This window comes from Bidens hawaiensis, unplaced genomic scaffold (genome assembly GCF_021521415.1).
Source record: "Bidens hawaiensis isolate Kalapana, Puna unplaced genomic scaffold, B.hawaiensis_p1.1 tig00050671_1, whole genome shotgun sequence".
Taxonomy (NCBI): Eukaryota; Viridiplantae; Streptophyta; class Magnoliopsida; order Asterales; family Asteraceae; genus Bidens; species Bidens hawaiensis.
In genome coordinates, this window is record NW_027499083.1 from 7238 (window position 1) to 18479 (window position 11242).

General features: G+C 36.1%; 2 protein-coding genes across 2 annotated transcripts; both read right to left on the minus strand.

Annotated features, from left to right (window-relative positions):
• Window positions 1-581: 581 nt before the first annotated feature.
• On the minus strand, window positions 582-4303 carry LOC143598670 (increased DNA methylation 1-like). The gene is made up of 7 exons (XM_077076826.1): window positions 2951-4303; window positions 2761-2863; window positions 2597-2682; window positions 1490-1728; window positions 1312-1398; window positions 1124-1223; window positions 582-1030 (listed from the first exon to the last, which is right to left on the minus strand). The coding sequence occupies exons 1-7, from the start codon at window positions 4301-4303 to the stop codon at window positions 743-745; spliced, it is 2256 nt and encodes a 751-aa protein (XP_076932941.1). The 3' UTR covers window positions 582-742.
• Window positions 4304-8761: 4458 nt separating this feature from the next.
• LOC143598671 (uncharacterized) lies at window positions 8762-9517 on the minus strand. Its single transcript, XM_077076827.1, has one exon. The coding sequence runs from the start codon at window positions 9515-9517 to the stop codon at window positions 8762-8764; it is 756 nt and encodes a 251-aa protein (XP_076932942.1).
• Window positions 9518-11242: the final 1725 nt, after the last annotated feature.

Genomic DNA, 11242 nt, shown 5'->3' on the forward strand with positions numbered 1-11242 from the left:
ATATATATAGATATAGGATAGGAAACCAGCTGAAAAAGCTCTAATGTGGTATTTTCAAAAATCTAGGGTCAACCATTCATAGATATATGGGTCAGTCGAAAGATGGTAATATATGCCATACATATAATATAATATAATATAATATATTGTATCGTATCACTCCACACCTTATATACCAAGTCCGTCTAAGATGTTGGATGATTTGAGACTAGAATGTCAATATGGAAGTCCAGCAATTCTAATTGAAATTTTCAGTTGAAAAAACAATTTTGAATATGGAAGTCAAAACTGGGTTAACATTGGTAGGTTGCATATTGGGTCAGTTGCGGTTCATCCGAATTTGGAAAATTATAAACCTAAAGTGAGTAAGTTTCAAAAAACCAGGTTAATATGTTCAAATCATGAGTTAAAATAAACTGTCATGCCGTCTAAGAGGATTTTGTCAAGACACAAAGATTTAAAGATCTTGTGTTTTACAAAATTACCAAAATATAGACATTATTAACCAAGACCATATACTAGAGTACGGAATTAATTAAACACATCTCTGATACAACCGCCAAAACTCCAACAATACCACAAGGATGAAAAGTTAATTTACTCTAATTAGTAATCAACATGCTACAACTCCTACCTGTTATCATCTCAATTTTTTTTATGGTTAATTGTATATAAGAGGTGTAACAAAAAACTAAGTATGAAACAAATTTAACAACTACATACAACCACCAAAACTCCAACCTTAACATACCTTTGCAACTGAATTTTTCAAACCAGTAGATTCTTCTACATTGGATTCCAAATCAGCATCTGCCGATGCCGAGGGTTTAGGAGAATCAGAACCCGTCTTCACTTTCACTAGCAGTTTTTGTAACATATCTGTCCTAGGAAACACCACCATGTTCAAACCCTTCAATTGTTGTTTGTCTGATTCCTCCAGTGCTTGAAAACCGAAAACATCAGTCCATGTATTCATACGTTCAGCAACCGCAGGAATTATCAATTTCTCAACATGGAGGGAGGATAGAGCCTGAAAAATAAAATACCATTAAATACGTATGCACCTTCAACACAATTTGTAACGTTCTTGATCATATTATAATAATACACAAAATATTCTTACTATTTCTATAGCGGATAATAGCCGACGACACATTCCCTGGCGTCTATATAAATGACGAGTTCCGATAAATGGCATCTCTGCAAGTTGGGTTCCATGGATCCTATTCATATTATAATAAAAACAACAAAACTAGGTTTAAAATTTACGTAACTTATAAAAATATATAACCAAATCAACAATCATGCTACCTTATGGATGCAGCACAAACCACTTCATCCCCTCTCTCCAATATGGCTGTAAAGAAGCCGCTATAATTTAACCGGCTAAGGTTCGATCTACATCAAAATTTTAAAATATCATTTTAGATTCAATGATTTTGTAACACTATTGTTTTTTAACACATAAGGCATATTGCTTAGTGCTTACCCGCAATTGAAGACTACATTACGGATTAAATTGATGCCACTTCTTCTGTCGGTAAAAGGTAAGAAACACTCATCCATTAGTGACATGGCAACCGCCACCATGGAATTGCATTCTACCTGTCTAGAAAGCTCAACGGAAGAAGCATTCGTCGCTAATTCAGCTCGATGAATAAGAGACCATGAGAATCCTGAACCAAGATCATGCTTCACACCGACAAGCTTCTGCAGCTGACCGTATAGCTGCAAAATTGTAATCACCAAAGGAAACAGGCAAACGGGCAGGTCATGTCAGTAACAGGTCACATAGGTCTCGTCACAACTTTAAGAAGGTTCAACTTGGTCTGGGTCAAAACAGGATTTGACTAAAATACGTTCTAGTCAGGTCGGGTAACGGGTTATACTGGGCTCAGTCAGAACGGGTCGATTTAAAAAAGATTCAGTTTGGTCAGGGTCAAGACAGGATCTGACTAAATCATTCAGATCAGGCCAAGAAAACAGGTCAAACCGTGATCGGGCCAGAATGTCTCGGTTTGGAAAAGGTTCAATTTGGTCAAGGTTAAAACAGGATCTGATAAAATATGTTCAGGTAAGGTCGAGAAAGGGCCATACCAGGCTTGGGTCAGAATGGATCAACTTAGGAAAGGTTCAATTTGGTCCGGGTCAAAGCATAATAATCTGACTAAAATACGTTCTGGTCAGGTCAGTTAACGTGCTATGCCGGGCTCCTCGATTTAAGAAATGTTCAATTTGGTTCGGGTCAAAACAGGATTAGAGTAAACTACATTCAGGTCAGGTCGGATAACGGGTCATCTGGGCTTGGGTCTAAACGGGTAGATCAAAAAAATGTTCAATTCATTCCGGGTCAAAACGGGCTCCAACTAAAATATGTTCCAGTCAAAACATGCCGTTTTAGAAAAAAGCATCACATGACCAGAATTACCAAAATATAATGAGAACCCCTTAAAAAATCCATCTAACTTCTTAAAATGGCTACAAAAATCATTCATCTTCATTACCAATGCTAAAATGGCAGATACAGTCAAAAATTTTAATTACCATATACATTGATTATGCTAAGGATTCAGAATATGATCAAAACATTAAATACCTCATGACACATGTGTCCACAGAAGGACAAATCAGGATAACTGGACTCAAATGGCTTATCAGTTTCCGTGGTGCACGTTTCATGATCTGCAACATCAAAAACTTTTCTTACAACCAATAGTTATAAACAATACTAAAACATCATTTTAATAAAAGGAGTATTACATTTCTTTTGGCAAAAGTAGCACACAAGAAGAGAATCTTGAGCCGCTGATTCACAATATTTGCAGGTACAATTTGGACAAAGCCATTCACCTTGTGGAAGCATCTAAAACAAAAACAAGCATAAGTAAGATTCACATTTTACATGCTTACCTTCATTTGGTATCTCAATTGACCAGTATTAAAAAAGTACCGGTAGGTCCAAACATGTCTGGTGAAACGTTGATGGACAACCATCACAACAAATCAAATCACCACCGTCCCCACATAACCCACACGTATCATCATTCGTATCATCAATATCATCACCATCATCATCCACACTATAAAAACCCTTCCTCTCCAACTCCCCTTGTTTACTCCACGCGTCGATCTGACACTGCATCAACGACTTTCCCGACTCCAAAAACATATTTAAAAACGGCTGCCCGGCTTTACTTCCCGCATGCTCCTCAAACTTCACAACCGTTACAACTTTGTCACAACAACTACAATGAATCCCGTGTTTTGTAATCCACCCCTTTTGCAACACGCGTGTCTTCCTACTGTTCATGTACTCCACAGGTTCCTTTAAACCCACGACCCCCAAGTCTACCAGCCACGCGAGTAGGGTCCGCTTTCCCAAATACGGAACAAACCCATTAACACTTTCCGTATTTTTGTCATACTCGCGAACCAACAAACTACATCTACCTATTTTCCTGTTTTTTCTCACGTATGTTTTCAAAACATTTTCAGTTTCCATGTGCGATTGTCTCGATAACTTTTCGACAATTTCGTTGCGTAAAGGAGTAAATTTAGGATTGGCTTCTTCCTTTTGGAATGCATCATAAGCTTTGATGATAGACCAATAACCAATCCCCGAAGGATTAATATAGACAGCATCCATGTAGTTTCGGCCCCTTCTCGGTCTGTAATCGATAGTCCAACCACCCGCAACAAGCATATCCTTAATCTTCTCACGCAATATTTGCTTTTCGGTGCCACTGCTACGTTTAATATTGATTTCTTTACTAACTTTCTTAACAACTTCAGTTTTAACTGAATTTTTCGTTTTAGTATATTCATCTCGAGCATCTGTATGCAACGTCTTCGTGTGCACAGGCTTCGTCTTTGCTTCTTTCTGATTATCCTTCCGATTATCAGTTACGACTACTGGATGAGCATTGCTTGAATGTGAAACAGCCGTCTGCTTATTATCATTCACCATTACCTTCAAGACCTCATTTTTCCCTTGCAATCTGATCGATTTGCCCGAAGACAACTTATACTTTTTCCTCAAAACCGAAAGGGGCAAGTCGGATTCGTCATCTTCTGTCTCAACCCGACTCGCACTACCACTTTGGCGGTACAAGTTAGTCCATCTGTAGCTACCATCATCATCCTTCCTGATATTATTATTATTATTATTATTAATATCATCATACTCATCAAACTCAAATACATCCAAACCACTTCTCTTGGTTCCAAATTCATTAAATGTATCGACTTTGGACGATGAATCGGTGTTCTTCTTGACGACAGTTTCTGAATTGTTAGATCTCATCTCAAAACAACCCTGATTCCCGAAATCTAGTAAATAATAAACGGTAACTGAACAAAACCCAGATCTAGAATTGGAAAGAAGAACTTACGAAATTGGGATGTTTGACCTGGATTTAAGGGGAAAGATAAGCATCGGCAAACGAAATTGGCACGAAATACCAAATGCTCCCTCTATTAATAAGGATCTCCTGGAGTAAGTTGTAACTTGTCTTAAAGTTTAAAACGTCTTAGACTAGTTTTGTACGTAAGATAAATTTGTCTGTATTTAAAAAATAATAATTAATACATTGTTTAATGCACATGAGATTTGTTAATTTATTAAACTAATTATTATCTGTTTTGTAACAAGCCTACTAGCAAAAAGATGAGAAGAGAATTAGGGAGATAATAAGTTTATATTATTAATTGGTGTGTCATACAATGAAAGTTTAAGGAACAAGCTAAACTATATTTAGTAGCTGATAATCACAACAAAAACACAATAATATCTATATTCATAATACTCTCCCTTGATTATCAACTTCATACGCTTTATGCTGTCTCATTAAAAACCTTGCCAGGAAAATCCAATGGGACAAAACCTTAGCTAAGGAAAAAAAAGTGCAGCGCGTATTTTCTCCCCCTGATGAGAATCAGTTAAGCTCCTTGAGTCGACGCATACCGATCCTATGAACCAGTTTCTTAAATGTTGAGGTCGGGAGTGATTTGATAAACAAATCAGCTAAATTATCACTAGAACGAACTTGTTGGACGATAACATACCACTCTTTTGCAAATCATGTGTGAAAAAGAACTTTGGCGAAATATGCTTGGTTCTGTCACCTTTGATATAGCCCTCCTTAAGTTGAGCAATGCATGCCACGTTATCTTTGTGTAAAACCGTCGGCTCTTCTTCTTTGGATGAAATACCACAAGATCCACGAATATATTGTATTACCCTCCTTAACCAAAAACATTCTCGACTAGCTTCCTAGATTGCTATTATTTTTGCGTGATTAGATGAAGTAGCTGTGATTGTCTGCTTTACTGAACACCATGAAATTGCACTCCATATGTGAACAAATATCCAGTTTGAGATCAACCTGCATCTGCAAAACCAACCAAACTTGTTTTCGATTGGTTAGTAAAATATAAACCCATATCTTTTATACCTTGGAGATATCGAAATATTTGTTTGACCCCATTCCAATGTCTCTTGGTCGGGCATGAACTATATCTTGCTAATAAGTTTAAAGAAAACGATATATCCGGTTGTGTATGGCTAGCAAGAAACATTAGTGCAACAATTGCACTTAGATATGGTACTTCTGGACCAAGAATTTCTTCTCCATCTCCCGGAGGTCGGAATGGGTCTCTCTCAACATCCAGTGCCCTTACAACCATCGGAGTACTTAATGGATGTGATTTTTCCATATAAAATCTTTTGAGTAATTTTTCTGTGTAATTTTCTTGGTGCACAAGAATCCCATCTTTAAGATGTTCAATTTGTAACCCAAGACAAAACTTTGTCTTTCCAAGATCTTTCATTTCAAATTCTTGTTTCAAGTATTCAATCACCTTTTGGAGCTCCCCCGGAGTTCCAATTATATTCAAGTCATCGACATATACAGCAATTATGACATATTCAGATTCTGACTTCTTTATAAAAATACATTGACATATAGAATCATTTTTATAGCCTTCTTTCAACAAATATTCACTAAGGTGATTATACCACATACGCCCAGATTGTTTTAGCCCATATAAAGATCTGTTTAATTTATTTGATAGATGTTCTCGAGAACTAGATTTACATGATGTTGGCAATTTGAATCCTTCTGGAAGTTTCATGTATATATCGGTATCAAGTGGCCATAGAGGTAGGCTGTAACAACATCCATTAGACGCACATCAATCCCTTCTTGTATTACCAGACTAATAAGATAACGAAACATTGTCACATCCATCACTGGAGAGTATGTCTCCTCATAGTCAATTCTAGGTCTTTAAGAAAATCCTTGTGCTACCAATCGTGCCTTATATTGTGTAATCTCATTTTTATCATTACGTTTTCACACAAAGACCCATTTATATCCAACGGGCTTTACACCTTCAGGTGTGTGGACTATTGGTCCAAAAACTTCTCGTTTCGCGAGGGAAATTAATTCTGTCTCAATTGCGTATTTCCATTTTGGCCAATCATTTCTATTTTTACATTCATTGACAGACTTTGGTTCTTGATCCTCATTTTTTTCCATTACTTCAAGCACTACATTGTATGAAAAATTTTCATCGACGTCGACTATATTTCGGTTCCATACCTTTCTAGACATAATATAATTTTTTGAGATCTCTTCATTCAGGTACCTGAGGTTCTTCTGGAACCATTATGTCTAGTGTCTCTTCAAGAGACTCCTTTTCGAGTATTGCAGTTACCTCGACAAGACCATCTACATTATTTGCTCCCTTTTTTCTTTCGAGGATTTTTGTCTTTAGAACCGATTGGTCTACCACGATTTAGGCGTGCATTGGACTCATTACCAATACGAGGTTGCCCATCAGAGACACCAATTTTTATTAGAGCATTAGCAGCTAGTATATGTGACTTAGTCACTCTCTTCAGGTCAGTAAATGAGTCTGGTAATTGATTTGCTAATTCTTGTAAATGAATTATCCTTTGAACTTCTATTTCACACTGTTTAGTTCGAGGATCAAGATGAGATAATGATAATTCATTCCAAATTATATTATTTTCCAACTGTTTTTCATCTCCCCCTAATGTTGGGAAGGTTGTTTCATCAAAATGACAATCACCAAATCGAGCCGTAAATAAATCTCCCGTTGATGGCTCTAAATACTTAATGATAGATGGTGATTCATACCCAACATATATTCCTAACCTCCTTTGAGGTCCCATCTTAATGTGCTATGGTGGAGCGATTGGAACATATACGGCACAACCAAAAATCCTTAGATGGGAAATATTTGGTTCCTGACCAAAAACCAATTTTAATGGGGATGAAGTATGATAACTTGTTGGTCTGATGCAAATTGGTGTTGCTATATGTAAAATTGCATGCCCCCAAGAACTAACTGGTAGTTTTGATTTCATAATCATTGGTCTTGCAACCATTTGAAGTCGCTTGATGAGGTACAGGGTGTATGTACGTGAGGTACAGGGTGCTCTAGGCTTATCCCAATAGACATGAAACAATCATTAAATGATTGGGATGTAAATTCACCAGCATTATTCAATCGAATTTTCTTAATGGGGGTGATCTGGAAAATGTGTTCTTAGTCTTATCAACAGGGCAAGTAGTCGTGCAAATGCCATATTACGACTTGATAGCAATGTTGTAAAAGTCGTTAGGCGGTCCTAGGCGGTCGACTGGGGAGTTGTGAGTACTCGGGAGTAGTCGGGGATTATTCGGAAAATACCTAAGGAGTTCTCGGCCGAGGCGGGGAGTACTCGATCTAGACAGGGAGTAATCGGGGAGTACTCGGCCGCCTACTCGGGAGTTTTACAACATTGCTTGATAGTAAGCACACATGTGACCATCTAGTTGATGCATCAATTAGCACCATAAAATATCTAAATGGTCCACTAGAAGGGTGTATGGGCCCACATATATCCCCATGTGTTCTTTCCAAGAAAGTAAGGGATTCAGTCGCCACCTTAATTGGTGATGGACGAGTAATCAACTTCCCTTTTGAGCATGCAACACATGTAATGTCCTTAGTCTGAGGAACCCTTTGGTTCTTTAGAGAGTGCTCACATGAATCTTCTATGATTTTTCGCATCATTATTGAACCGGGATGGCCTAACTGGTCATGCCAAATCATAAAGTTTTCTCTGTCCATAAACTTCTTGTTTATGACCATATTAGATTCAATTGCAATAATTTTTGGGCAATACAAACCGGAGGAAAGTGCGGGTAGCTTTTCTAATACATGCTTTTTTACCCGATTTCATACTTGTGATTTGAAGGTACTCATTATGCCCCTCACTTATTGTCTCAACACGATACCCATTTAGATGAATATCTTTAAAGCTTATTAGATTTCTTTGAGACAATGGGGAAAATAAAGCATTGCTAAATTTAAATTGTGTTCCACCAGGTAACACAATATAAGCTTCTTCAAAACCTTCAATTAATTTCATACTACCAGATATAGTACTAACACTTGCCTCTTTTATAACTAAATTAGAAAAATAGTTCATTTTCTTGAGAATTGTATGTGTAGTTGCACTGTCTATTAAACATATATCTTCACCATTAATAGAGAGTTTAGTTAACCCCTCCATATGCGTCAAGAATAAAATAAAATAAAGTTGCATAAATAGAACATTTAAGATACGTCAAGCATAAAAAAAATCCCAAAACATAATGTCTAGCATGCTTCAAAACCAAAAAACATAATCTCAAACATAAAGTTTAAAAGAAACATCAAGCAAATAACATAACTTAAATCAAATCATTCATATGTAATGAAAATTGCAACCATCCAATTGGGTTGTATCAGCCAAAATAACGCCAGAATCTAAATTGGTTGGATCAGCAAGAAAATCATCATAATCCAATTTAGTTGCATCATTAGTAAAATCACCAATATCCATGTGAGTTTCTTCATTAAGGTCATTTTGACCATCGGGGATATCAACACTTCCATCATCATATGTAAAGTTTGTCTCTATTTCTTTTACTTTGCCTTTGATGGATTGTTGGTAAAGCTTCACCAAGTGTTTGGGCGTACGACATGCACGAGCCCAATGATTATTACTTCCACACCGATGACATGCATTTGATGTAGTTTCGCTTTTCTTTTTACCCTTTTCATCATTAGATTTCTTTTCGTTATCATGCCACTTTTGGTGGGTTTTTGGGTTTCTAAACAGAACACCATGATAATTACCCCGGTTATATCCACGTCCACGACCATGACCACGACCACGACCACGACCACGTCCACGACTTCCACTTGGGCCATTATATGTTGCCACATTCGCTTCTGGGAATGGGGCTGTACCAGCCGGATAGGTCTCGTGATTTTTCATGAGGAGCTCATTGTTTTGCTCGGCCACAAGCAAACATGATATGAGCTCAGAATACTTGGTGAAACCCCTTTCACGATATTGTTGCTGCAGCAACATATTTGAAGCATGAAAGGTGGAGAATGTTTTTTCCAACAACTCCTTATCAGTAATATTTTCACCACAGAGAATCAGTCGTGACATGATTCTAAACATTGCCGAGTTATACTCGCTTATAGACTTAAAGTATTGTAACCTTAAATGAATCCACTCATAACGAGCTCTCGGTAATATTACCGTTTTCTGGTGGTCATACCATTCTTTCAGTTTTGTCCAAAGAACAAGTGGAAAATCATGGCTTTTGCCTTATCTTGGGTAGATGATTTATTCCCTTCTTTAATAGTATCACCAAGATTATTAGCATCCAAATGGATTTCAGCATCCAATACCCATGACAAATAGTTTTTCCCAGTAATGTCAAGAGCTAAAAACTCAAGTTTTGCAAAATTCGTCATAATGAACTATATTATCACAATACATAAAAATTAATGCATGTAATCAAATATAAAAGATAGTAAACATTCACAAGTAAAGAAAATTTTACGATGGGTGTTTAAATATGTAAGATTCTATCAGTTATGTTTCATGTGTAAAAGATTATTATCTTAACTTTAAATAGGTTGTATGTTTAAAACTTGTCGTGCTAGAAATGTAAATTGTTCATTGGGATTTTAAATAATTCAAAAAAATGAATTTCATTCGTATTTAGGAAACAATAATAGAAAAATTAATATCGGTAAAAGATATGCATGCTTTAATTAAAATCAACTATGATAATCGAGAAGAATCCCAGTATTATTATTGTGACATTCTAGAAAGTAAGTTAAATTCCATTAAAAAAATATATTAACTGTTAACACTAACAAAAATATTTATTTTATATGTTACGATATAACTGTTACGGCGTATTAATTTCACCATAATTATGCTACCAAATTGAATTATAAAATACAATCAGTTAATTAATAATCATATTAAGAACAAATATAGATCTCATTAAATCCAAAATTGTATGAATTACAATATGGATTATTTTGAGAGATAGAAGACAATAACAAATTAATAAACCTCATTAGATCCAAAATTGTATGAATTACAATATGGATTATTTTGAGAGATAGAAGACAATAGCAAATTAATTTATGTTAATATACCTTACGGTGATTCAACTCCAAAAGCAATTCGTGTTGATAACGTGTTTTGTAACAAGCCTACTAGCAAGAAGATGAGAAGAGAATTAGGGAGAAAATAAGTTTATATTATTAATTGGTGTGTCATACAATGAAATACCAATAGGTATTTATAAGGGGAGGAAAGCTTAAGGAACAAGCTAAACTATATTTAGTAGTTGATAATCATAATAAAAACACAATAATATCTATATTCATAATATTATCTAATTTATAATTTTTTTTTGAATGGCCAACAAACATAGAATGCCTAGGTTCCGTACGGGGTGACCCAATGGCAAATGGCCACCGCCAGTTGGCCCAATCCAGCCGTACGAAGCCCTTAAGTGCCTCCAAGTTATCTCCAGTTTCAGGGAAAACCAACCACCCGAAGGCCCACTTGTGGTAAAACCCGAATGCCCTCAGGATCGAACTAAAAATCACAAAGATTTCAGTCTTCCTTCATTGAGCCACCCATATCCCCCAAAGTATTGTAAGTGGGAATTGAACTTGCATTTCCATTGAGAAACCCAAGCTCCCTACCACTACACCACATTGGATGGATATTATCTAATTTATAATGCTAAATTAACATTTAAATTCATATTTACTATTTACATTTTTATATTGGTCTAGTGATAAAGGTGTATTTCAACCAAATAATTGTGAGTTTTAGCCTTAATTGAAATATAAAATATGA

What these genes read in the sequence shown, in the direction of transcription:
- LOC143598671 (XM_077076827.1), bottom strand. Translation starts at nt 9,517, where the DNA reads ATGTCACGACTGATTCTCTGTGGTGAAAATATTACTGATAAGGAGTTG.
- LOC143598670 (XM_077076826.1), bottom strand. Translation starts at nt 4,303, where the DNA reads ATGAGATCTAACAATTCAGAAACTGTCGTCAAGAAGAACACCGATTCA. An exon ending in AATGTAGTCTTCAATTGCGG is followed by an intron (nt 1,399 to 1,489) that starts GTAAGCACTAAG and finishes ATTTTGATGTAG; the next exon opens with ATCGAACCTTAGCCGGTTAA. An exon ending in GTTTGTGCTGCATCCATAAG is followed by an intron (nt 1,224 to 1,311) that starts GTAGCATGATTG and finishes TAATATGAATAG; the next exon opens with GATCCATGGAACCCAACTTG.